This window comes from Xiphophorus hellerii, chromosome 2, assembly GCF_003331165.1.
Source record: "Xiphophorus hellerii strain 12219 chromosome 2, Xiphophorus_hellerii-4.1, whole genome shotgun sequence".
In the NCBI taxonomy this organism is placed as follows: domain Eukaryota; kingdom Metazoa; phylum Chordata; class Actinopteri; order Cyprinodontiformes; family Poeciliidae; genus Xiphophorus; species Xiphophorus hellerii.
Window position 1 is genome coordinate 15,890,085 of NC_045673.1, and position 27,162 is coordinate 15,917,246.

The window sequence follows — 27,162 nt, forward strand, 5'->3', positions numbered from 1 at the left end:
GTGCAAGGATGAGGATTGATAACACTGATGCAGTTGTGTTTCGACAAATAAATCAGCTGTGTGTTATTTATATAGAGTAATCCATTAATGTGGAGGAAAAAATCACTAGTGGTTCTTACTGTAAGAAAAATCCACTGGTCTAAGAAAGTGAGGTAAATTGTTTGATATCTCTATGAAAAAATACATTCAACTGAGAGAAGAACAAGATTCCACTCATCAATTATTCGTCACATACAAAAATATTCCTACTTAAGAGGGGGAGGAAATCATTCCAATGGTAGATGGAGTCAGTTGCCTATGTGACAATTTCAGAAATAACTAATTTAGGGTTAATTAGTTAGTTAGTTAGTAATTAGTTAATTAGTTCTAATCAGCATTGTTTGCAGCCCATCAGCAATCTGGATCATTTGAGAATAGATATTTGCTGACATTCAGTTCCATTCCAGTGCTTCATTAAAATCAATGTCATGTCTATGACATGCTCTATATTAGGAAATTGGTTGTGCTACACTTTACTCATGCAGTAATGCTGCTGAAGATGCAATCTCTCTTATACAGTGACTCATTTTTTTCCAGGTTTCTGCTTATTGGCCTCAATTTGCTGCTCCAACGTGGGTTGGCTGTCATTTGTTTCCAAATATGTATCTGATTCAACACAAACAATTGCAGACCTCAACAAACTTGTGTTATGTATCTGCAGACAATTCAATTCAATTATAAGGTCCAGGTATTTGTATAACTCACTGATAATTTGGCTCAGGACATATTTAGGTGTGGTTATTCATTTTCATTTTCTGCAGTCAGAAATGTAAACACAGCACCTTGTTTGTTGTTTCACTCAGGGTGTGCTGGAGATCTTTTAAGTCACGTAACACAGACAAGTACCTTAAGCAGCCAATGCAAACTCTCTTTCTCTGTCGAGGAATACTTTGAGTTTCAGAAAAAACCTCAATTTAATAGAACAGCAAAAAATTATACGTATGTAGCTGTTATGCAATCAGTCTACACCAAATGCATAGTTATTTTTATAACTGATGGCTTGACAACCCATAATTTACACAAACAAAAGCTCCTCAAAGAGGAAAGCAATCATTTTTAAACATGAGGCAAACTTTCTGGTTAACATTGACAAAGATTGTTCATGAGGCTCATTTTCCTACTCTTAAATCTTGTTTTTTATAACTTGAGTGCATGTCATTCTCTCTTGGGTGCACTTGGCAATATCAGAAAGTACAGCAAGAAGTATCACATTTGAGTTTTGTTAGAGATTCAATTACCAATCATGTAAATAAGGGCAATATAAGATTGGGACATCCCAAGTGACTCTAATGCTGGACTTTGATGACAGAGACATTATCAGAAGAAGAGGGAAAAGCAGAATTTGAACAATTGAGATATGACAACTATAAGGCAAAAGAAGTGCAATCTGACTTAAAAAGCTTATAGAACAAAAATGGGACCTCCTTATGGACTAAAGGTTGAGGAGATGAACATAAAAATCTCTAAAAAGAACTGAAAACAAGATAATTTTAGCTGGCAACTTACTGTAAATATGATTTGTAGCAGCAATAATCAACACATAAATGCTACTTGTTTAAATTAGAGCTTTGTGCAGCTCTCAGTGTTTGTAGGGTACTACTATGCTGTCCAGTCTGTCAATATAGAATGGAGTGTGCATGTGTTGGTATGCCTCTTGTGTAGCAGTGTCTGCGCTTTTCTCAGAGCCTTATTCTTTTCATCACTTCAACATGAAGGGGATGCAGAGTTGGAGAGAAAAGTACTACAAACACACACATCCATTCAGTGGGTTTCAAAAAAGGGATTGAAAACAGCACAAAACTTCAAAGGAAGCAGGGAACCTTAAGTCACTGAATTCATGTCCATAAATCATATTCCCATCTATGTGCACAGAAATATAGACTCAGGTAAATCTTTAAATATTTTTTGACAAGAAGTTTTGTATCCTTCAGGTAATCATGGTAGCCATCATGCTAACATACATATGAAAGAGTATGTTAGGAAGAAGTCATATGCCTACCTACGTATGTCTTCTTCCTACATATTAATACACCTAAGTCAATATTTAAGATTATTGAATTCTGTAGATTGACACATTCATGTAAACTGAGATTCCCAAAGTCTACTCTGAAACCAGAAAAGTCATAAAACAGCACATCCCTCAGATAAAGCCCTCTATTTCCAGACATCTGATCTGTAAACTAACAGAGGTGCAGAAACCTTCATATCTAACACACTATAGTAAAGAAGTGGCTCACAGGAGATGTACTGACATTGTATTTGAATGACTATAAAAAAGCTGCTGATACTTTAAAGAGAGTGAGAAAGTAGATGACTGAACAGGAAAGGAACCTTTATATTAAAAATGCGGGAATTACATAAAATAGTGCAATATAAAAATATATACATAACACATGTCTAATGAGTCTAGCCACAATCTTCAGTCTCAGTTAAAATATATACATCCTTAATGACAGATCCTCTGCAGCAATGTCAAAGTTGTATTTTTTGTTTTGTTGCTTTTTCTTAGCAAAGTGACCTTGCATTACAGAAACCTAAACATTGGAATAATGAACACAATTAAATTCTTTATGATACAAGACTAAAACTGCTGTCATCCTAACTCATCTATTTGTATCTAAAGACAGATTTCACATTAATGCACTTAATGTGAAGAAATTAAGTGCATTTTAAGAAATATGAAATAATGTGGGTTGCTTCTGATACAATCTCTTTATTGCATGTCTATTCGGATGAAGGGTGTCAAAAGTTCAGTTTTACTACTTTGTCAGGCAAAAGGGGTTATTTTTTGTCATGACATTGCTATTCCATTTTTGGAAGATTGTTTGTTTTGAGTATTTAAAAAATATATCTATCTAGCTAAAAGAAATGTAACAAAATTTAACAGTATATTATGTTACTGTTAATAATCCATTAAGAAGGTGTTGGCTCTCACTGCTACAACCATTTTTACCATGAGTTGTTTTAAATTGCTGAGGTCAGCTAAAACAGCCAATACGCTTAACTAACTTGGTAACCTATATGATTAATTCCCTTTTCCAACAATCAGAGTGATTAAACCATTTTCTGCTACACAAAATCTTGTGAAGCTATCCGATAGCTTCACAGATATAAGATTATTTTTTTTAAAATCAGAACTAACCCATTAGTGTTTGCTTTATGATCTGGGGATGAAAGTTAAATTCTCCAGACACCATCTTTGAGTGCATGTTGAGTTCTGAGAGTTTTGATCACCACAAAGATTTGCTAAGCTTAGATATTGATGAACTAACATTATCAAGTCATTTGTCATTTTCAACATTTGTACTTTGCATATTGTATATGTTTTGACAATCATGCTACAGAACTGTTCAATATGTCCAAATATTGTGTAAACCAGTAGCTGATCAAAATCATTTGGTTCCATATTAGGTGTATGAGAAGGCAAAGTTAAAATGTTTTGTTTAGGGCCCTGTATCTAATTGAAATGGAGATGTGGTGGTGTTAATGGGGTATGGAAGATTCCTGAGACAGTAGCAAACTGCTTGTCTGCTACCAGAAAACCTGAGCCTGCACACTTTGACACTAGAATGTTTTAAATTTCAAAAAATGTTCCTCTTTAACATAAACCTTCTGTTGATGCTCTTGGAAGGACATCACCTCCTTATTTGTGTCGCATCAAATTTTTGTCATATTAGTCTCATAGATTCCAATGTTAACACATCAGTCTGGAAATTAGCAAAATTTCATCAAACGTTTAATTGTTGACTCAAAAATACAGATATTTTTTCTTATTTACAAAACCTTGGATAACTAGAAAAGGTAGCCAGATATGTGAAATTGCATATAAATTCTAAGCAATAAATATGCATTTCTAAAGCATAGTAAAATGCTTTTCTGTAAGTTATGCACCCTCTATAATGAAATATTACCAATTTGTGTTAAAAACTAAATTTATTAGCATTTGTTCTAACTGAAGCTATAGTTGTGATAAGGAATGCAAGACACTAGACAGGCGGATCAGTTTGTTTACTTAATTCATGCAGAAGTCAAGCTTTTACGTAAATTGGACTCATCTTTCTCCAACAAATGGAAAAATAGGAATGTTTTCTCTGACATATTGTGGAACTCTGTTGCCATTTCTACTTAAAATTCCTGCCATTAAAAGGCTTTCTGGAAGCTTTTCAATGGCTTTCTGCTTTCTGCTGAGGAAGAAAAGCACTGGCAGGGGGCTAATGAGAGCTTCAACACAGCGCCTCATAAAAGAAAAAAGTGCTCCCACTCACGTCACTGTTGACAACGCAACTCACAAGAAGCTTGCAAGTCATACAGTCATAAAAGCACAACACTCTATTCCAGTCAGCATCAGTGCAATCCGTTCCAACTAACAGGCTTTTTTCCCTGTGTTGTGATAATATCTGTCTGACAAATCATACAAGTTTATTTTAGGATAGATTAGAACTGTATGTCTTTTCTTTTCTTTGTTGACAAGAGGAGACTTTCAGGCCATCTAGCTGATTGCCTGACCCAGTCATATGGCTGCATAACACTGGAGCCCCTCTAAGAAGAGATTATCAACTTCAAATGAAGATGGGTACCCTTACATCCTTGTTCCCAATTATAAAGGTTAAATTTACCCTGAACTTCTGGCTTCAATTTATCCAAGAAGCCCCAGGGTTTACAGTCATTTAATATACTTTATGTTATTAAGCAAAATTGATTTTTGCTTTAATCCTAACAAGATGTGTTAGTAAAGCATTTCCCTTCTGCGATATGCAGGATTTACTTTACTCTCTTAATGAAGTAGTGTTTGGAGGGATGTTTTGATGAAGTCTGTCACAACCCGTGTCCTCAGCTCCCTCTGACCGGCATATTTTAGATGATTCTCTGCCTCAACACACCTAATATTAATTTATAATTAGCAGGCTGAGGAGATAATTCAGTTATTTGATGGGGTCCAAAAGTGGGTCCAAAAGAGCACAATTGAGAAATACTTTGAGTGACAGTGTTGTGGAGCAGTTTTTCACTAGTATTTTTGTCCTAAAATAACATTTTTTATTGTGTGCTTACAAGTTCATGGTATGTAAAAGGAAACTAAGATGAAATGTGATAATAACTGGATATTATGACAAATCTCTTGGGAGATGAGATTAAGCAAAAACAAATAACAGGTAATTAGTTTTAGATTATTGTTATTTTTTATAACTATTACACTGTTCATTCTTGATACCAATTGCACAGAATGCTTAACTTCCCAACACATTTTGGCTCCACACTGGTTCCCACACTTCAAAGGTCAGTGACTTATCTTTGAGAATGCTCTGGATGCTTCCTTATCTCTGGCCTCCAAGTACCAGCCTCCCCTTGGGTCCATCATTCTGTACGCCTCCTCAAGCTGAACTGTCTCACTTGGGTACAACTGACCATCTTGCTTCTTATCACTCGGACAGAGGCCATTGATTCCTCTTTAGCTGAGCGTAGATATGAGCGGGAACTGCAAACCTTCAGTCACGGACTGTGTTGCTCCATTGTTTGACTTTGATAAACCTCACAGGGCCTCCTCATACCTCCACTTGCCTGACCAGGCCTATTGTTAAATGAGAGATTAAAAGATGGAATGAGCCCAAGTGTCTTGTTCTGTTACTTTACAAAGTGAAGAATAAAGCACAACTGAGGACTTGCACTCTGTGGGCCTGCACACTGTAGTTCTTGTTGGCCAGTATTAGTATTGGTGTATGTCTAATTCTTTGTCAGTACAAACAGTATGAATAGGTGTGACTGAATACATTTTATCCCACTTTATTTAAACCCAGGGCTTGGCTTGACACCCTATACTCTTTTTTTTTTTTCCACCTCTCTGAGATCAGATTTTATGTAGCATGACTCCCAGGATAAATCGAGCCAGTGCAGTAGGTGGATGGTGACCAGTTTTTTTTGGGGGGGAGATTTCAAATCAGCAAGCAACACTGTAAAAATTTTATATTTATGGGGTTTCCAAGTCTTGTTTGAAAATTCAATTAAATCCTGAGCACTCTGCCTGTATTTATGTCTGGCCTCCAATGACATGTATATATCAGGATTAGCCGAGTAATAATCACTTGTTCTACACATGGCATTTGAAAAAATACTCGTTTTGCACCAGGATAGTATTTACTTTATGTAGGTTTTACACAACAGCATGATGAAATGACTAATAAAAACAGATGTTTATCGGTTTCTATCGTCACATGTAGTAAACTAATCTCGTCTAAAACATTTGGTAACATTTTGAATATGCATATCATGGGTACATATACAGAAGTTTCCAAACATACTTACTTCGTGCCAACTTTACTTAAACCTGGTGTACTGCAATTAACATTTTTAGTTAAAGGTAGTTTGATTTTATTTTAGAGTTTAGCCGATACATCATCTAGTATTTTGCATTTATTTGCATTTTATTTCTCTACTACTAACATTGCAATCTGCAACAGCTTGAAGGCATCAGAGTTTTATCATTTAACACCAGGCAAATTAACAACCTTAGCAACTGATCAGAACAGCTCACTAAGACATAACTTAACTTTTGTAAAGTTAGTTTCTCCAGCGATGATTGGTATAATTGAACTATTATTAGTTTTCTGCTACAGCTGTATAAATAGTGAAACTATTTTGAGAACTTCCTGATGCTTTGCATCCCATTTAAGGGACTTTTAAATGGTCAGTCTCAGAGTCCGCTGAAAAATGCAACTCCATTTCTGCTGTCGGTGTACTGTCTGTAATCTAATGTCAGCTACAGACTCAGCGAGGTGTGTGGTCATGTGTTCAGCATCCAGTTTTTTTGATTCATGGCCTGTGGAAGGCTTGCAAAGATGTGTTTTATGCTGTGTTCATTACTTTGTTGATGCAATGGTCCTGATCAGCTACTAGAGCTCTTTGGAACAAAGTGATCAGATGAGATTGTACTGTGACAGCCCTAGAGAGGACTGACAGCTTAACTGCCTCTTATGTGATCAGTAAAAGAGGCAGTTACACAGGGGACTCGCTCCACTTAAAACAAGTTGCAATAACCATCCAGTGGTTTGATCACTGTGGAGTGTGAACATGGGGGCAGCACCCATCAGAGTTGATGGTGTACTGCTGTACCATGCGTGATGACATTTTGACATGTCAAAGCCATATTTATGCAATTTTATATTAATTGACTAATATTTTAGATTTTTTGGTAGGTATGACAATTTTTACAGTGTTTAAACATGTACTGCACCACAACACATTAGTAGATCTAATTTAGCTGAAAGGCAAAACTGAGTATTTCATGATTCAGTTTAACCCGTGAGCCTTCATGTCAACTTCTGTTGTGTCTCGCGCTTCGTCTACATCCTAGTATTTTCAAAATAAATTTTGCTTTTGCATTTTTCTGTGTCATATTATGTGTCAATCACATTCATATTATGTGATTGACACATAATATGACTGTTGTGCTGCTTGCTGACAATACACGTGTAATTTTGTGCAACTTCTCTTTTAACAAGAATCAGTTCATGCAATAGAACTCAATTAATTATAATAAATAATTTTATTGATAAAATATAATAAGTTCAGCTAATTGCTAATTGGGGCAAGGATCGGATCCGCTTCCTAGAGGGACTTTGGCGGAGTCACTCCAGGTGACTTCACAGGCCAAGCCTGGAGAAGGAAAACCACCGGGATTAGAAACGTCGACCCGGTGAGATGTTTCCTACCTCTCTTTTTTTTTTTTTTTTCTAAAAGACAAAGTCTGGTGAATCACTTGGCCCACAACGTTATTCTTTTTTGGAATCTAATGTATTTGAGCGCATAACTGTGGACTTTCCATTGGATGATTTTTTGTTTTATTTATTGAGGGACATCTCTTTCAACATGAAATAGATCAAATTAATGTATTTCAGAGGCTTTTTTCTTTTTCCCATGCCAAATAATACCTGTGAGATGTTTCAGTTTTTATTGGTGGGAATGAGTTAATGAGTGGTTGATTATTTTGAAATTTCCCTTTGAAACAGCAGGTGTTTTTTGTGTGTGTTTTTTTATGAAATATAGCGAGCCCCACACACCTGCAGTTAGTCTTATTTCCAGGAACAGATCTTAGTGTCCCCGATGTTCTCTGTCTCATGTTTATCTTTTCACTTCTATTGAATCTCTCTATTACCGACAGCTCATTTTCCATTGCTTACCTCTCCAAATGCCTGGAAACTGCCTGCCAGTAGCAAATCAACTCCTGACCTTTTGTCATTTTCATTTTTATCTGCAACATCTAACTGAAAAGTACAACGTGTTTGTGAGAAAACAAGGTATTGAAGTCCTATTGCATGAATTTGACTAAGGAAAACTTTCCAAAATTTACATGTAAATTGCCCCAGTCGCAAGAATTGGAGTGAAACATATTTGCAGTCAATGGCTTAGTTCTCTTTAGAGGACATGAAAACCATTTCGATCACACTTATCAAGCTGAAAATCATTTTATCTGAGACAATTGATGATAAAGATGATTCTGCTTCTAAGAGCTGAGCAAATAATTTTTGGCTCTCAGTGAGCCTTATGTGGATAGTAAAAAAAGTAAAAAGAAATCTCTGTTAAAGCAGTCAGTAAGAGAATAGAGAAAAAATCCAGTGGAAAATCCTGGCCATAATGTGGGTGAGAAATGTGAGACACTAGCAGTAGAAAGCTGTAAAACCTGGTGTAATATCTAGTTATTAGAAAATTTTGTCCTGCTGCAGAAAAAACACACTGCTGGTGCCTCACTGTTGGTAATTGGGCTTTGTCATAAAAGGTCTTTCCTCTGTTTTGCCACTTCAAAGATGTTTCTTTTCCCTTTAAATATCCATGGAATAACCTCATCCTTCCATAGTAAGAACAACAATTTCTCTTATTTTCCTGCTTGGTATCAAATTTTGTTCCCTTATCTATATGACTAAAGCCTAATAAAACCACAGTGAAACTGATGGTAGAGCTTTTATTTATTAATTTTTTTTTTTTCACCATACACTAATTAGGCATGTTGCAGTTTGAGGTATTAAGGTCTAGTAAGCGTTACACTTTCAAAACTGCAACATTATCATGCTATTGAAAGATCTTGGGACTGTCAATTGTGTATGCATACACAATGCTCAATGTGCTAATGGTGGAGAAACAACTTACATTTACAGGAAGACTGTTTATATGCTGTCATTGGCAGCCATGCTAACTAGCCTGAGCATTCATTGCAAGCTCTGCTATTGGGAAGAAGCTCTAGCGAAGCTTATAGCAAGGGAGTTAGGGGGGTGCGAGCAGCACATGCACAAGGGTGATTGACAGTGCTAAGACCTTCCTCTTTGCTCTGATTGGTGGATTCTGTCACGGAGAGGTGCATTTCTCAGTAACCCTAACCCAGGGGGAAGGCAGAGGAGCTCAGTCTTTTTCACAGATTATAGTGACAGTTTTAACAAATATGTAAAAAGAAAACACTTTGTTTATAAAAGTTGCATACTGCAACTTTTTTATTTCCCCTCCAGGGTGTCTTTTGTGGGCTCTAGTGTCCCTTATATGAAAGTAGGCTGACAGGAAAGGGGGAAAGACATGCAGCAAATATCGCTGGGTCTGGGAATCGAACCCGCGACGGACACGTCGAGGACTTGAAGCCTCCGAACGTGGGTCGCGCTACCCCCTACGCCACCACAGCACGCCCCTTACTGAAACTTTAATATTAATCAAAAAGTAACCCCAATTGTTGGTATATTTTAATTAAAACCTTGAAAATTGGTTCCCTTACTTTGTAAAGCTATATATTTTTTGGATGCTAAGTAAAATTAATGGACTGAACATGCCAGATTTCCTCTTATACTGTATAAGCATTCAATAACAAGAGGATTTTACTGGAACATTTCCATGACTATAGTGTTAAAAACTATGGATACTTTATTGCCCTAATTCATTTTCCCAGCTCTTGTTAACATTCTTCGTCTTAAAGGCACTTATTAATCAGATTGTTGTCAACAAGTATGACAGACAGGTTCTCTACACCTATATGTCCTTCCTGCAGGCTGTTCTGTCAGTGAAGCCTGCAGGCGGCAATTTATAGCTTCCATTTACCAGAGCTAGATTAAAACTCCCGAGTAAACATTGCTGCACAATTCGCAATGCCTCCAAACAGGAATATTTGAAGCCTTAACACTCATCTGCACCACATCATGACTTTATGTCCTTGCCTTCTGTTGTTGAGTTCTGTTTGTGTCCACATTCAGGCTACCCGATGCCCTTCCGCTCATTCTTAGCTCACCTTTTGGTGCCAAAGAACAGTTGCCATGGAGATTTTACCCATGAGGTTTAGTGGGACAGGCTTATATTCAAAAGCCCTCAACAATTCCGTGCAACCTCTCGCCCTCCCCATCCTTCCTTTTATTCCAGACAAAACAGAGCAAACCCTTTTTACATCCACACTGCTCTACTAAAAGGTTTCGAAAAATAAAAAAAGTGTTTTATTCTGTTCACATCTCAAAGCCTTTCTCCACTTAATTACATCAGCCACCCCTCTGTGTCATTTCTCACTTCTCTACACGTTCCCTTATGAAAAAGCAACATAAAGTGCATTTGAGTTCTTGTATTTACACAGATTTATTTGTTCTTTTCGCATCTTGCCTTTTCAGTTGCAACAGCAATGTTCTAAACTTTGAACTAAATAATAAAATAAATCTCCTAACTCCAGTTTTTGGACTTTCTTGTACAACGTAACGATCAATGATCACATTGTTGGTTCTTTATGCCATTACAGTACCTGACAAAAGTAGTAATACTCCTTGAACTTTTTTGCACTTTCAGTCACACTCTTCAGTGTATTTTGCAAAAGTTTGAAAATAATAGACCTACGGTGAATAATTGTAAAGAGGACGATTTTTCAAAAATTAAAAGTACAAATAAAATTCTGCAAATTAGTAGGCATTTTATTCTGCCTAATTTATTCTAATGCCACTGAATATTTAATACCACGATCCAGTGCTTGCTTGCATAGTGAAGGCAGTATGAAGTTGTGGGGATGGGATGGGGCCAATCTTATGGAACAAGGATGCATATCCATATGTTCCAAAAGCCCATGGTATTGATATTTGTGCAAGTTGCTATAATTTCTTGGAATCAAAAACTATGACTTCTGCTTCCAAGAAATTAAGATTTCAGGATCCTCCAAAGGCAACTTTCTTGTATTTGAGAAGCAGGTCTTCATTAAAAATCCCTCACACGTTTCTGTTCAAATCATAACAATAGAGCTAAAATTAGGAGGAACATTTCTTGGTGAGAGTTTTTATTCCACAGGTGCAAAAACACCATTGTCTAGTGGTAGCTGTCATAGTGCAGGTGTGAACATTGTCCTGTAGTTAAAAAGTCAATGACCACATCAATAAGCTCATTAGAGTATTTTTACGACACCAACATCTGGCTCTACAGTTTTGCCTGTGTTCAGCCTTCATATGTTTTTTTTCTTATCTATGTAGTGCTGACTTGTAAACTAGAACATCTCCCTCAGGAATGATTCACTTTAGTGGGAACTCTTTGTCCAGAGTATAACATGTACAGAGCTTTTTCAGTATTGTATTTATTTCTTTCATCGTCTTTTGCCAGTCTCTACCGATTTTGCCCTGATTTACTAAAGTTTAGTTTTTACTTTTGTTTTTTTGAATATTTCTTTTGGTTTTATTGCTGCATTTTTAACTCAATAGAGTCACTCAGGTGTTTTCCTAAAGTCTCCCTTTAACTAATCAACTTATAGTCCACTTTTCCCTCAGTAACAACATTGAGTGTTATGATGAGATCCTACAGTGGTAGTCAATAGAGCAAACAAGCTATTACAGGACAGCAAATAGAGACCAATAAAGCATGAACCTCTTCCTTCCCCTAAATAACCACTTCTGCACAAAAATCCTATGCTGCTCAATATAAAGGAAGACATATTAAAACATGAGCATCTATGCTGTCTTAAGAAACTACTAAAACTTAAACAAGGTCATAGAAAATAATGTACAGTCTTCTTGCGTATTAAAACCTTCTTCAGTGCCAGCTATGGAGAAAATAAACATGTGAAGTCGACATATAGTACAGGACAGGCCAAAAGTGAAGGAGCTGGGTGACAGCACTGAGTATAAATATTAATTGTGGGCTGCGAAAGAGAATCTGGAAAAGTGCTGCGGTTACAGCCTTTTGCTTTATACTGTGCTTTGGCAGAGCAGCTTTCACTCAATCAGCGTTTTATGTTCCAGGAAAGAGAACTTTGTTGGCAGAAAGGTAGGCAAAAAACCCTCTAATGCATACCAGAAGATGGTAAGGGTGATTAGTCACTTGAGTAAAGACTGCATGCACCTAAGATCTTAGGAGAGCAGGGCTTTCAAACATTTCAGTGTAGTTTTACAACCAAGTGATCATATTATGAGAATTAACAAGCTATTTCTATTAAATCTAAAATAAAAATATGATTTTTATTTTTGGCTCAATGTATGCATTATGCAAAGAACTTTAATTCTGGGACTTGGCCTGAGAAAACCTTGTGCCCATCATCTACCTTATTAAAAATCCAATATCCTGTCCTCAAAGATGTGATTGGTCTTAAGGTCATACAAGATAAAAAAAAATTCCAGTATCTCCTAAATGAAATATACTTTAGTATTTCCCATTTTCTTGGTGATAACTCCTATATCTATAGCCATTTATCAGCTCTGCCTGAGTGGACATGTTTCATCTGTGCGATACAGCAACACAAGAAAACACCATACATCTTGAGCTGATTGGTCCAAATCTGTGAACTATATGAAGGTGAGGGGTTTATGTAAATAATTATAGACTTTAATCTAGATGTCTTATCTAGATGGATAATGTAATAAGCTGCACTTACACATTGTTGTCATAATTCATGTATTATGAATTAATAGGCCACTTTTAAAGATGGCCCAGATTGCAGAATAATTAATTTTATTAGATAGCCAAAAAACCAAAGATTTTGAAGATATAACTGATCAGAGTTATACAGCATGATATTCAGTTTTAAATTAATGTGTTTACTGCGTCAGACACACAGGAGAAGACCGAACAGTTTCAGTTTTATTGTCCTTTTTTATGTTTATTGGATCGCTTTAAGAGTTTGTTTTTTATCCTCTCAACCTCAAAACTACATTGTTGCTGGAGTCAGAAGAGAGCAAAGTCATTACTGCAAACCAAGTTTCTTTTAGTGGTTTCCACCCTGTTTTTTATCAGCTTTCACAACATGGAACGGTTGAACTGAGCTCACTTTGGTTCATGATGAAAGAGGCGTTGGTATTTGTTTGTTCTGCTGTTTTTAGCCATGTGACGATCTAAAAATGGCCTGTCTGTGAATGTCAAGGTGTGTGTGTGAGAGTGTATTTTTGAGACTTCCTTTCTAATCATCTTTATGAATGAATATTTATGCATGACCATGGATGTACAGTATCTTACATGTGATGTACATAAACTATCCTGAAATCATGTGGATCTTTTTGTGGGTATTTTTCACACCATAAAAATGTGTGAGAATCTTGCTTTTCTCACACTCTTCCACCTACTGCACACACTAAGCTCACTTTAGTGTCTACCAAATTCTTAGCATAAAAATATGAGATTCCTGCCCCCTAGTGGCATCCTCTCTTCCCTTATCCTGACGAAGAGCTACATCTTTAAAGATTCCAGATCTCAAATTAGTCAACTGCTTCTCATCTGCATTTATCATCAGATAGGAAATGACCATCTCCAGCACCAACAAAAATAGCAAAACCTGGACTGCCAAAGTTGAATGTTTGAAATTGGATGCTTTTCCAGATGTGGATAAGTATAGAAAATGAAAATAGATTCTGAAAAACAATTGCATTTCCAGACTTTAATCCCACTACCAGTACATATCTATTAATCCATCCATCCATCTGACCTGAACCCTTTTTTCTCCATGTTTTCTCTTTCTACCCATTTTCCTGTCCTGTAAAACTGAATATTACCACTAGCAAAAAGAACAAAAGAAAAATGAGGTTATAAAAAGAACAGGGAGCTCCCAAAATCAGGGTCTGGAAAACTATGGTAATTTGACATAAAAAATTCAAAGGAAACTATCCACCACCAACCCATCTACTCTGGTCTCCTTTAAAGCATGGATTTTGTGAATATGTGAATTTTACACTGCACCTTCTCAGCCCCCTACTTTTTTCCTCAAATGGCTGAAAACACATCTCTCTTTTTTTCTAGTCAGAAGTGTGTTAAGTGTGGCATTTATCAAATGGCTCTTTCTTTCAGCCCATTTTCTTTTCATCTTATTTTGCCTGTTCACCTTCAGATGGGCCTAATTTGACAGCAGTTGATTAGAATTTTCTATGGCAGGTAGCCAAACGAGACAAAGGAGCTTGTTCCAACAACATAAAGGATCTTGTATCTCAGCAACCCAACGGCTACTCTGCTCTTCATCTGCATCATTATTTGATTAACAGACAAAAGAAAGCTTCGTTCTTGTATTAATCACTGCATGCTCAATCGCCCATTGTGCGTCTGCAAAGGCCTTAGCTTTGCTTCAGTGGAAGTAGGTTGTTCTCTGATCTTGTGTGTGGCCTCTCTCAGCAGATTTCTGCTTTCCTAAAACTCCTGCTAGTGCATATTTTTGGTGATTTTGATATGAAAGCTTTCCGTCTTATTGCTGTGGGTTGTTTTAGATTATAATGTAACTCCCTTTGGCCTTTCGAGGATGTTTTTTGAAAGAGCGTGGAGGATTTTAACACGCAGCCACACAAACAAATCGGTATTGTTGGATATTTATGAGTGCATCCTCAATCCTTTCAACTGGATTCTATTCTAATTTTACTCATATTCCCTTTATCATTATAATAGTGGGTGTTTATGTATACAAAAAGCAGTGATCCCTCATGGCCGTTCTCAGTCTTCAGTATTAGTCTGCATGGCAGGCAAAGGAACTGCTGGGGTTTTGGGAAAAAGTCTGAGTCATTACAAAGACTCAGATGGTTACTTTCATTTCCCCTTTTAAAGAAAAAGACGCGTCTATAGGGTCTGGGAAGGATGGCACACAGACGTTCATGCCGAAACGAGTGTGTTCCTGTTACTGAGCAAAGCACACAGTGGGGGCTGTATTACTCAGCCTCTTGTAGCAGGTTTTTGGAGCAGAAACTGTGAAGTTAAGTTTCAGGAAGCTGTGTGTAAGATATTTCAACTGGCACTATTCATGTGTAAATTTTTTTCTCCTGGTCTCTGTTTTTTTTTTTTTTTTTTTTCTTCTGTATGTTTTTACTGTGTTGCTGGGACTGTAGCATGTTAATATATATAGTATTTCGCTCTTGTGAACTTGTCCTAATTTTGTCAAGTTTCACCTTTAAAGGCTTGCTACAGTCTTGTTTCCTTTGATCCAATATTGGACAAAGGAAGCTGGTACTAGTACAGTATTTACTGCTAGTAAATTGTACATGCAATTTAATATCAATACAACTTTATTTTATGCATTCTCCCTTGGTTTCTGTGTTGTATGTGCTGTTGGCTAATGAAACGTGCCACAGAGGATCGACCAGGACCTGTCCATCGAGCAAATTTTGGCACAACCTGGCTCCAATTTCGAGTTGGGATCTGGTCAGCCTGGGGTTTTAAATCTAAACTCTAACATGCAACAATTTGCATACAGTTTGCGATTCATTATTTGAAGCATCATTAAAAGCATCATTAAAAGCAGACATTAAAAATGTTTTTAAGGGTCTTTTCAGTCTATGTTTTTTATGGAAAAAATTGAAAACAAAAAGTTCCTTAAACATTCTTGAAAGATAAGAAAAAAACCCTCCATATGCACATTTATAACTCTATAACGATGATAAAATTGTAACATAAGCTTAATTTTACAATCAAGCTAAATCAAAATAAGCTAACATCATCATCTAAAAGTAGTGAAAACAACACATTTTTAACAAGATAAGAACAAACAACAACTGCAAACACAAATGTTTTCTTCAAATATGCCATTTGACAGCTATCTGGCGCCTGCTCAGCCTGACTCACCAAGAGCCCAGCGCCGAGCCTTCTTTCTAATAAAGTGATTGATCATGTCCTCAAAGTCTAGCCAACTGGCTTTCAATGGACAATATGGCAAGACTGTAAACCCTGTCTTGAGACATAGTGGACCTCAGATGCTGTTTTTCAGTTTTACTGAAAGCCCTCTCCCCACCAGCACCAGTCACAGGCAATGTACAAAATATATGTAAAGCAATGCAGGACTTCTCCAAAACAGTTTTCCTGTTGCAATTTGCTAATTGCATTTTTCAGACCAGATCATGTCTGCACGTTTGCAGTTTACAATAGTCCCCCAACTCAGCAACTTTCTTGCTATATTTAGCGACATTTCAGATAAAAAAATTTTAAAAATTGGTTTTGGATAAAATCAGGCTTTTTAAAGATCGGCGATCAGCCACAAACAGCAATTGGTACACGTCTATTTACAAGGCATTGTATTGGTGAAATCACAAGGTAAAAGACAAAATCCATAAACTACTGGAAAGACTATTTCTGTTCACAGATAGTTAATTCCCCATCCATATATTTGTTGTGTTTTAAAACGGCAAGGCTCATGTCATCTCCAGGACAACTGAACACAATGAAGAGGTGAATGCTGTGAAACAGAGTGAAGAGTAGAGAAGAGAGCGATAGAGCTGAGAAGAGGGTGTGGGAAACAAGAGAGGAGAAACAAGAGAGGGACAAAATGCACTGGGAGCAGTGGAGTGGAGGCAAAAGAGGGTAGACGAGGGATGTGGGGAGATGGCACTCTGATGTAATTAAAGTGGCCTGTTTGAAAGGCTGCACCTCTCCCACAAGCCTCCACATATGAAAGGTTTGGGAGTTTATGAATACAGTATGGATGCAGTGGGAGAGGTGGCAGTGTCACAGGGAGAAATGCAGCGTGAAGTTGTTAATAAGGAACCTAAGTGCATCTGTGCTGCCCCAATTACACGAAATGACTAGCTGGCAGATCAGAGGCACATGTATGCTTAAACTAGGATTTTCCCTCATAGCAAGTCCTTTAAGATTAGGTAGACCTACTAATGTTTATTCCTCATCAGTCAAAAACAAAGCAATGTACAAATATATATTCTTCAAATCTTAGTTTAGCATTACCTCTAGGCCTTCTATTTTTTTAAGAATAATGTTTTTAATAAAACTTGTTAAACATTTGCAGTACCAGCAGGTGGTGATAACATAATTAAACATTAGAATTCAAAAGAAGAATATCCTACACAAAGCTAAGCATTGTTGGACTGAAGATTCTCTCATACCGACACAGTCTTAAGCAGGTTAAGATGTGGTGACAAAACAGCAACATATAATTTGTTTTTTTAACATGTATATCATGCTCTACATGTAAAACCATAATATTTAGTAATATAATGATTTTTTTAAATTAAATTTCCTGAAGGGTTAAGCTAATGTTGGTAAGCTTTTCTCTGCTTTGACATGCCTCATTGACAGTTGGTCTAGTAGTTTGATTCGGTTCCAGTAAATCATGTGATGGTGCCCTGTATCAGAAGCTTAACTTTTTGTTTTGAAGATTGTACATTTTTGTTATGTTCTTTTATTTGTTCTCTCCCACACACACAGCTGTCTGGGAAAGACGTGCAGAGCAGGTCAGTGTTTTAAAAACACTCAGAGAGGAAGGTGGAGTTGTAAACACAATCTTTCTGTCACTCTTAACCTCATTTTAAAGAGCACAAAATTTCAGATTTGTTAGTTTAACAAAATAACAGGCACAACCTGCAATATAACTTTATAAGCAATGTAATTGAAAACGCTGAGTTTGCAGTGAACTGCCAACTGCACAACAACAAGCAGAAGGCTGAGTTATCCAATGAACTCTAATGCTGATCAACTAAACACAATACTATTGATCGGATCAGGACATCACCAGTTTAAACTTCCTATCTACTAGTTTTCCCTATTTTGCCTGTTACTTTCAGGTATTTATTTCAACAAATATTTATGTGAAGTTTGCTGCTTCATGACTAAATAGTTATCATTTGCTTACATCAGAAGTACTTTGTGGATTTTATACTTTCAGCAGGAAAAAGGTCAACATGGAGGCTTATTTTTTCCAAACAGCTGGGCTTTGTAAAATATTAGTTTTTTATGTTGCAACACAGAGTTTGTGTTAAGAGAATGAGGAATGTGTTACATCTTTGACTGATCAACAGTATCCTTGCAGATTGTTTAAAACCAACTAACTGGATGTTCATAGGATTTTTAGGAGCTAAAGGCCAAAGCTGGATGTTGAACTTCCCCTAAATGAGTTATGTCATATAGTACTAAAAACAGTTCCTAAAATCTACAAAGCAAAACATATAAGGGAAAAAAAAGATTTAACATATAATGTTATGCATTTATATAACCATGTCAGTTTTCTTTCCTTTTGGGTTTTAGCAGAATTTTAAAAGGATTTTGTATGTAAATCTTGCAAGTAAAATCCAGAAATTCCTGTATAGTCTTTCATTGTAGCAGCTACATATCTGATCAATAGTGATGGAATATTAGTTTCCCCAGAAGAATATTGCACTCGAGTTATGTGCATTTTTTTCTTTTTTTATCCCTGCTCATATTCTTTCATGTGCCCTCTTCTCAGCATCTTTGATCAGTTCAGCCTTCCGAGACTTTGATATGTGAAGTCATTCATTACTGTAATTTAATTTGGAGGCACCCGACAGCAAGGGTTTACAATTCGAATTGTTAAATACCAAGTTTGAGTGTGAGCTTTTAACACATTCCTGAACGGTCCTGGCTAGGGATTTGGTGTAATTTAAGCTTAGAGTTCAAAGCAAAAAGATTGAACAGGACATCCAAAGTACTGTAGGTATAAGGAACAAAAAATATCCAAATATACTGAAACAAAAACTCTAAGCAAGTACATGAACTATAAATTGAGGGTTAAAGATTGTGATTGGTGCAGAGAGAGAGAGAAAAAGTGAAACATGTTCAAACCATAAAAGCTGAAGGTACACTGTTTCAGGCAAAGAAAGACAAAAACAGGTCATATTAAAGAACAAGGTCACACAAACATGTAGATACAAGAGATTTTCAGCAAAAAATGAACAAAAGAATAGTACAAGTCCGGAAAATAGGAAAATACATGAAGTTTTTCAGCAGCACATATTTTGAAAAACAAAATGTTATTCTCTCCCCCCCCCCCAAACTAACTAGAGACACCGTTGCTGTTTTTAAAATCCTTCACTTTTTTTTTTTCTTTGCATATACTTACAGCTTTTCTTTTTCTGTTGCTAGAACTAAAATGGTAAAAGACAGATTCCAAAACTCAATCATAGACATAGCAGGGCGCCAGAGACTCCTGGGACCCCCCTCTCCTCTGACAGAAAAGCGGGGCCTGTGCCTGTCTCCACCCTTTTTCTTTTGCCGCCTGCCTTTTCAGTCAGTGTGTCATTTGCGGCAGGCTTTCAGGGCTCCATCACAAATCTTTTCGAAGATGCTCCCATTGTTCGCGTTACAGCATTATGAGATTCTTTTGTGTGCGTTTTTCTTTGCTCCCGGAGGACTTCGCTGAATCTTAAAAGCAGCATAGGTTGGCAGTGGTGGGATCTCTTTATTTTAGCTTTTTGTTTTGTTTTTTTTTTTTCTTTTGCTAGGTAATTATGTGAATAATTCCTCTTTGTTTTGGCCCTATCTCTGCTGAGAGTTCGGCGTGTGATTAATTGGTAGCGTGAAGGACCGACCAATTTTAAATCACAAGGGAGGGACCTGTGGGGCTTGCTTTATTGGCTGTTTTTTCTTCCTTTAGTTGGGACAGCATGCGGGTGGAGCATCTGAATTAGATTACATTTAATTAAGGCATGGGCCCCCTGACTACAGTGGTACATTACAAAGGCTGTATGCCAGGATAGTTGTTGGTAGGTATTCAACAATGTGTGCGAACACAGTTACTCACACACTGAAGAAGCTCCCTGAGGCCCTCAAGGTCAGATAGACAGAGGAAATAAGCACTGTGGTGTCTAAAAGGAAAGGAAAACACAGAGAATCAAAATGTATCATTTGTAAGCATGCTTGTTTTCCCACATTATACTCTCGGTGTGACAAAGTGGTTCAGTTTGTGTTCACCACTTGTCCCTTATTCTTATTTCTGATACATATATTCATGGTATTTGTGTTTTTACTTACCATTGTTTGTCCCTTGTAGATCTGCAGCAGGGCAGGAGTATGGGAGGGGCCGGCCTAGTATTTCCTGCTTAAATGGCTAGATGATGTCACTGATTGCCTTGCTGGGTTCTACCAATTAGAGGGTTTTCTTTGAATATTGATCTGTTTGCTTTTCTTTAAAGTAACGTTTTGAGTTATCTTACAGGGTTTATTTTGCAGACTACTTCATTATGTAGATGAGTTTGTAAATTAGATTAATAATTGTATTTTTGTTTCTGTTTAGACTTTGTTTTTTTTGTGTGTTTTTCTGTACCTGTTTAATTGCGGCTTGGTCCACTCATGTGCAGGTGTGTTGCCAATTGGCTATAAAAAGAGTGTTTTGGGAAGCTCAAGAAAAAAGGTGGTTGTCAGAGAGTTAAGAAGCAAATAAAAGTTAATTGGAAGACTCTGGAAACTGGTGGCTGGTGCTGTTGTTCTTGTTCACCTTGTGGCTCCTTGACCACACTATTTTACACTCGGAAAAAAAATTGTGTACATATCCTTTATTTATCAAGGTAAAAGAAATATCTCATTGAAATAGAATATTTCTTTCAAGACAAATCTCAGCAATTGCATCATGCTTTTAGTGACAGTTTAATAGCATTTGTACATATTTACAAACAAATCGCTCGTGATCTATTGAAATGACAAAAAATCTGACACCTTTATTTTCTACTTTTCCATTTAGCGACCTTTATTACATGTCAGCGTAAGAAATATATCTGTGTATGACCCACGATTAGATTTTATTTAATCAGCAAGAATTAGTAACTAATATTAAGAAGCAGCTTTATTTATTACCAGTAAAACTAATACATATTTTGTAATGACTTGACAAACCAAAATAACATTAACATAATAACATGATTGCAATTTCAGTACAGGAATATGCTGTTGCCCACCTTTGTGGTGGTCACTATATCTCTCAGCAAAGTAAGAGATATTTAAATCAGTGAGAGGAACTCAATGATTTGGGTTCCTAAAGTGATTAAGCTAGTTTGCTCAGTCAAATGGAAGAACCGTTAAAAATGTGAAATGCTTTCACTAGTTGTAACAGTAAAATATAAAATTATTAAAAGCTGATTCAATATTTGACCTCAGTGTGGTTTACTTAAAATGATCTGCTGCTAGATTACATTTTATCGATGAACACTAATGAACTTTATGTATTTCATTTTTAAAACGTTCAGCTCATTTTACCTTGGTGCCAACAATTTGCTTTGGAAAATTAAAGATTGGGTAAGAAAAAAAAATATTATACATGTCCATTTCCATAAATCATGTGGATCGGTGTCTTCAGTTGTCCATGTGGAATGAAATGCATAAAGCGAATAGCAGCTCGGTTTTGTATATATTTGCATTACATTCCAGGTTTTTTGGAAACTCCATGTGCATGATTTGAGCCCCAGTGTGTAAACAAACAGTATACTGCCTTCAAAAGCCTTCAAAGTGACAAAGTGGATCAGAATGAGTCACATTGGTCTTCTTTGTTTTGTTTTCCCTGTTCTCACTGCTCTTTAAATGTGGAACTGGTTCAAACACCATTTTATTTATAAGCCCATAAGTGTATCCATGCATGGGGATGATTCAAAAAGCTGCAAGATGGCTTCCTTCTTGCAATTTCTTGCTATCAAATCCCTCCAGAAGGAAGTGTTTTTCAGAACACTGATTTAAACTTGAGATTTTCTGCACTGGTCATTTCCTGGCAAGCATTCTGGGTAATATCCTCAACTGCCTGCTTGATGGCTGGTAGACAGAGACTGGTTTACGTTTCAGGCAATGCACATGAACTTTTAAGTACCACCACAGAAGCCTGGAAGACGAAGCTTAGAAAGCCTCCCTTTGAGTGTTTTTAAGCTTTTTTATGTGGCGTACAGACGTTTGATGTTCGCAGTCCCCTAAGGCAGAAGTTTAATTTGAAGTGAAACGGCAACTGTAAAATACTTTTATGTAGCTCGTTCCTCATTAGCACATGCTTTCTGCAGCTCTGTAATAAATAAGATTCCTTCCCTTCTCTCTTCTTCTCTGCTTAATACAACAGTGGTGTCGGCTGATAAGCTGAAACACCATTTACACGAGCCCCATTCCAAGTGTCTGATTGAAATTCTCTCACTGTAATAGTCAGTCAGTGGAAATGTTTAAGTGCTATTCCCTCATCCTATCCAGGATAATAAGCTGCAGTGCTCTCTGGCTTTATAGTTGTCCCTCTCCTCCTTTAAGCTAGTAGTTTGGCTCGCTATGAGTTTGTTCCTCCTAGCCCTAGCTTTCATTGTGGCCAATAGGTTCCCTGCACTTCCAAGTGTTTTGCAGAGTCCTTTTGTGACTGTGACAAACATGGTGATGTGTGACAGCTGCTGGTGTTCTGCAGGCCTTCTCTCATCGTTGATGTGGAGCAAGCAGCATTTGATTACAGGAGTGCTATGGATGGTTTTGTCCTCACAAAGACTACATTTACTTTCTGTCTCTGTTCTGGTTCCTTCATATAAGCCTTCAACAAGTCTCAGCAGTGATCCATGACTTGTCCTTTATGTCTCATAGAGCTCATTGGGCCTCACCTCTCCTCTCCAAGAGGGGCTTTTGTTATTGAATCACACGGAATATATTTCAAAACGATTGTGAAAACAATTTACTGCTTTGTATTCACGACTGTCTCCTTCACTACTGTCTCTGTTCCCCCCGGCTCTTCATCTCCACTGCTCATCTTCCTGTTTCCTCAGCCTCTGCGTCTAAATCCTTCCTTCCTACCCCTCAGCATCCCTATTTATATCAAGCAACACACCCTATCATCTGTTTTCTCTTCTCCTTTTCTTCCACACAGAAGCTCCTGGCTTTGTGACACTGGACCATAGTCTGCGCTATTACCCCAGCATCACATACGGTGTCATCGGCAGCGCCATCATCTTCGTCCTGGTGGTAGCTCTGTTGGCCTTGGTGCTTCATCACCAGAGGAAACGGAGCGTCCTGTTGCCCAGGAGTGTAAGGGGAAGCACAGCATCACCACCAGCCCCTCCTGCTGTCCCGACTAGTCATCCTGGACCGAGGTCACGCTAATGCCAGAGGTCTGGGTCTCAGCCCCGGCTCCAGCAATGCTGCGGGCCACTACACTGCAACTCCTCAAGCTTTGCATCTGCTGTCCGGGGCCATGTATCCCTCCTCAGTGTCCTTAGACTCGCCTCCCTCATACTCTGAATCAGTTCTGGATGTCAGGTAAATGAACGTTCATTAGCATTTTGAATTTTAAAATCTGCTTAAGTAAAATACAACAGACAACTCGCCTGTTGTAAAGTACAACAATTAGCCTATTATGTAGTTTATTCGACTACATAAGCCAAATAAACAGACTTATGTATATGATGTGTACCTTATATGGAGCAAAATGCAAACAAGAATTCTTACAGCTATTTTCAACAATCACTTTCTTCTTGCCATTCTCTCACAAAGACCAGATTTGTGGAGTTCATAACTATGAGTCCGGAGCCACAATGGACCTTGACTCCTTCTCTGATTAACGCTCACTGTTCAGTTCGATTAGATGTTGTTTACAGGTATCAGAGTAAAGGGAGGTAAATACATATACACACCACTTTTTTTATTTAGGTAATTGAAATAGATTTTGAAAACCATGTGTCACTTTTCTTTCACTTCCCATTCATATGGTACTTTTTATTTGTTATGTAAAATTTAATTGAAGTCTGAGGTTATAATGTGAGACAATATGAAGAAGTTGATGCCATATAAAAACTTTTTCCAGGCAGTCTATGTAATTGCTCTGTAAAGTGTCAATGTGCTTTGTTTTTCCCTAGTCGGCCTCCTTGGTTTGATCTTCCCCCTCCACCTTACGTCAAAGACAGCGAACTTTCTTCAGATGGAAATCTTCCTCATTACGACAATCTGCAGGATGGTCTGAGCCATTGTGCACATCGCCTGACTCTGCATCCCCACCTCCCAGGATGCTTCCCCCAGACTCGCAGACGGGTCCCAGTCCTACGGAGGAGTCAGACCAGCTGTAGCCCCTGTCATGTAGGCTGATCAGACTTTGGACAGTCAAACAGCTGGACTCACTATCCCAGCTATATAGAGCTATCAAAGACTAAAGGACAGCCCTAAATAAAGGCCCTTTGGAAAAGATTCAGGGGAGTTAATCAACATCAAAAGGGTCCCAGCATTGGCTGCCTTCACTTCAGCCTGCTGAAGCTCCAGCATTTCTCCTGTAGACTGAACCTGTGTGCTGGTTCCCTCTGCTGGCACGATAGATTAATTACATTTCAAAGTGTTCAGTTGGTGTTAATTCAGTTCCTTGAAGACATTTTATCTACTTATACTTACCAGTGAAAATACTGAAGACTACAAAGAAGAAATCAACTGCTCATCTTTGTTGTGGTACACTTGTGATTAGCATAGGATGAGTTTTGCTATATTTTAAAATACTCCACAATGTGCCTATTTACATTTAAAATATAATTAAATTAGATTTAGCTTAACTTGTTTATTTCCCAGTTCATCAAATGAACCATCATATGAGACATACAGGACACAAACTAATACCTTGCTGCTTTGTTTGAAACAATTTTAAACAGATCGGCTTAGGCTTTTTTTTCTTTTTACTCATTAAATGTTTTCCTTTGTGTCTCAACCTGCCATTTAGTTAAATACCAATAACAATATGTAATAGGACCACCTATGTTTTAGGAGACAATGTTTGTACTTGATGTTCTAAAATCATTCCTCTAAGCAGAAGAACCGAGACGTTTCGAACCTGTAAGACCAACAGGGTTCATACGCAATCTGCTTTATATTCCATAAGAATTCAAAGGGGGAAATGTGGTTTGACAAAACATGTTATTGCTTATTTGGTTTTCTAAAAGAAAAATGTATGAACTTTTAAAATAGAAAAAAGTTCCTGTATTTTTTTAATTTAGATACAAGTTAAATTGTCACATCCCAGCTTGAGTTGAACATTTTAGCCATCGGTACAGTATTTTTTTTTTCCTACCATTTCAAGGATGGAACAAGCATTAGATTCTATACCACCTTTTTCTCTTCTTTCAAATTTGTAATCCATGTCCATAACAACAGCTGAGTATGAGGTAGAAAATACATTAGACTGAAATGCACATGTAAAGAAATTGTGCACAAAAGACAAAACAAATCAATCTATTTAAAACAGAACACTACTTAGAATGTGAAGTAAAATATTCCTTTCCTTTTAGATAATGCAAGTTAATTCTGGTACAAAACTAAATTAAACCAAAGATACGAATACTAAAAGTTTACCAATAAAAGAAACAACTACGTGTTTGTAATTGTATCACCAAAACAACTGCAAATGTTTGATTGGGTGAAACTGGACATGAGTCTCAGGTCGAATTCCCACTAGTGTTGGTCTCAGGTTTTGATTTGAGCTTTTGTTGCGATGAAGACCTTCTTTATTTCTGATTTTTAGTCCTAACTTTATCTATCCACACAAATCGCAGATCTGTGAAGTTTTCTTTCATGATTTCTTTGTTCTATGTAGTGTGTACATTTGAAGTAAAACAAATATCCGATTCATATCCTGAGTGGATATTTCTTTTTTTCTACTGTCAAAATATATTTCTTATTGGTTGTTGGTCAGGCTTTTCTATACCAATAGCTTAGGAGCATGTACATAAGATACTAAATAATCCATAAACAGTGTGATAAAGCTCTAGTAACAAATAGAGACTGATTAGAAAAAGGGTTGTCAAAGTTTAGACTCTGAAGTGCAATACCGCTTTCAGCTTATTTGAACTCACACCAGTATCCAGATAAAAAGAACGAGAAAGAGATGGATAGAAAATCTGAACACAGCTGCTAGAACTGACTACAGGAGATCTTGGAAATACTGAATGGCAAAAGTGACGTCAGCAGTAACATAATTTGGCTATATGTTTTGGTGGGGGGGGTTGCAAGTATTCATAATAATATTGATTATATTAGTAGCAGATATATAACACAGCTGGATGGAAAAAAAACAACTATTTCAACAACTTTTAAAGAGGGTGTAGGCATTTTGTCACAACGTTTTCAGACATACCGTAAGGACGCCAACATCTGCCTTGTTTCAATAGGAGGCTCTCCTGCCTCTGACATTGAAGTGTGGCTAAAAGAAATACCACTTGTGTGACTGAATCACATCATATTTACACAGTCAGAAAATAGGAGGTTTGGGATTTGTAAATAAAAACTCATGAGCAAGTGCGGTATGATGATATAGTTGCTGACATTATTGCTTGCAACTAGAAGGTTCTGAGTGGACAAGCCTGCAGATCCGTTCTGGTATAAATCATTTTATGTCAATTAAACAATTTAATTACTCAAAAACTTGTTAGATTGAGTTGAAGTTTAGACACAAGGAGAGTTTATTAACCTGTATTTTAATTATCAAATGAAATTTCAAAACATCTGCACAACCTACACTTCATAAGCAGATCAACAACATGTACATTTCACAGAATCAGATTGCCAAAATACATCTAACATCTACAAGCTCAAACTGAGCAAATTCAGATACACATTATTTATAGAGATGCAGTTTCAAAGCTTTCTGTGTGCACAAGAAAAGCTTTGTAGGTGCAATGAAACCCCTTCAGAACAGACTCCATATTCACCAGTACCATTATTGTTTCCTCCATGTCAGGGAGAGAGAAATGAAGTGCTTTGTGACTAAAGCAGTTAAAACAGTAGTGAAATGGTAGAAAACATGCTTTTATTCAGTGTAATTAGGGAGCATGTAAAATGGGATATCTGGTGAAACTAAATATCAATTTAATAGAAAGCAAATTAAGTCAAAAAGTGATTTATTTTTTTATTTTTTAACTATAGAGTGGTGTGGTTGGCTTAACCAAGGGCATGCAGTTCCAAAACTTTCCAATAGATGTCACTAGGTCACCATTCATGACAAAGTTCAGTAAAGCAGGATGTCAAAGGGAA

General features: G+C 37.1%; 1 protein-coding gene across 1 annotated transcript in view; it reads left to right on the top strand.

The window, feature by feature from the left end:
* Positions 1 to 25,763, top strand: part of ldlrad3 (low density lipoprotein receptor class A domain containing 3) — a 100,538-nt gene extending 74,775 nt beyond the window's left edge. The window contains 4 exon segments of the mRNA XM_032548522.1: positions 23,030 to 23,202; positions 23,204 to 23,418; positions 24,015 to 24,123; positions 24,126 to 25,763. Of these exon segments, the coding sequence (XP_032404413.1) occupies positions 23,030 to 23,202; positions 23,204 to 23,418; positions 24,015 to 24,123; positions 24,126 to 24,221 (593 nt within the window). The 3' untranslated portion in view covers positions 24,222 to 25,763.
* Positions 25,764 to 27,162: the final 1,399 nt, after the last annotated feature.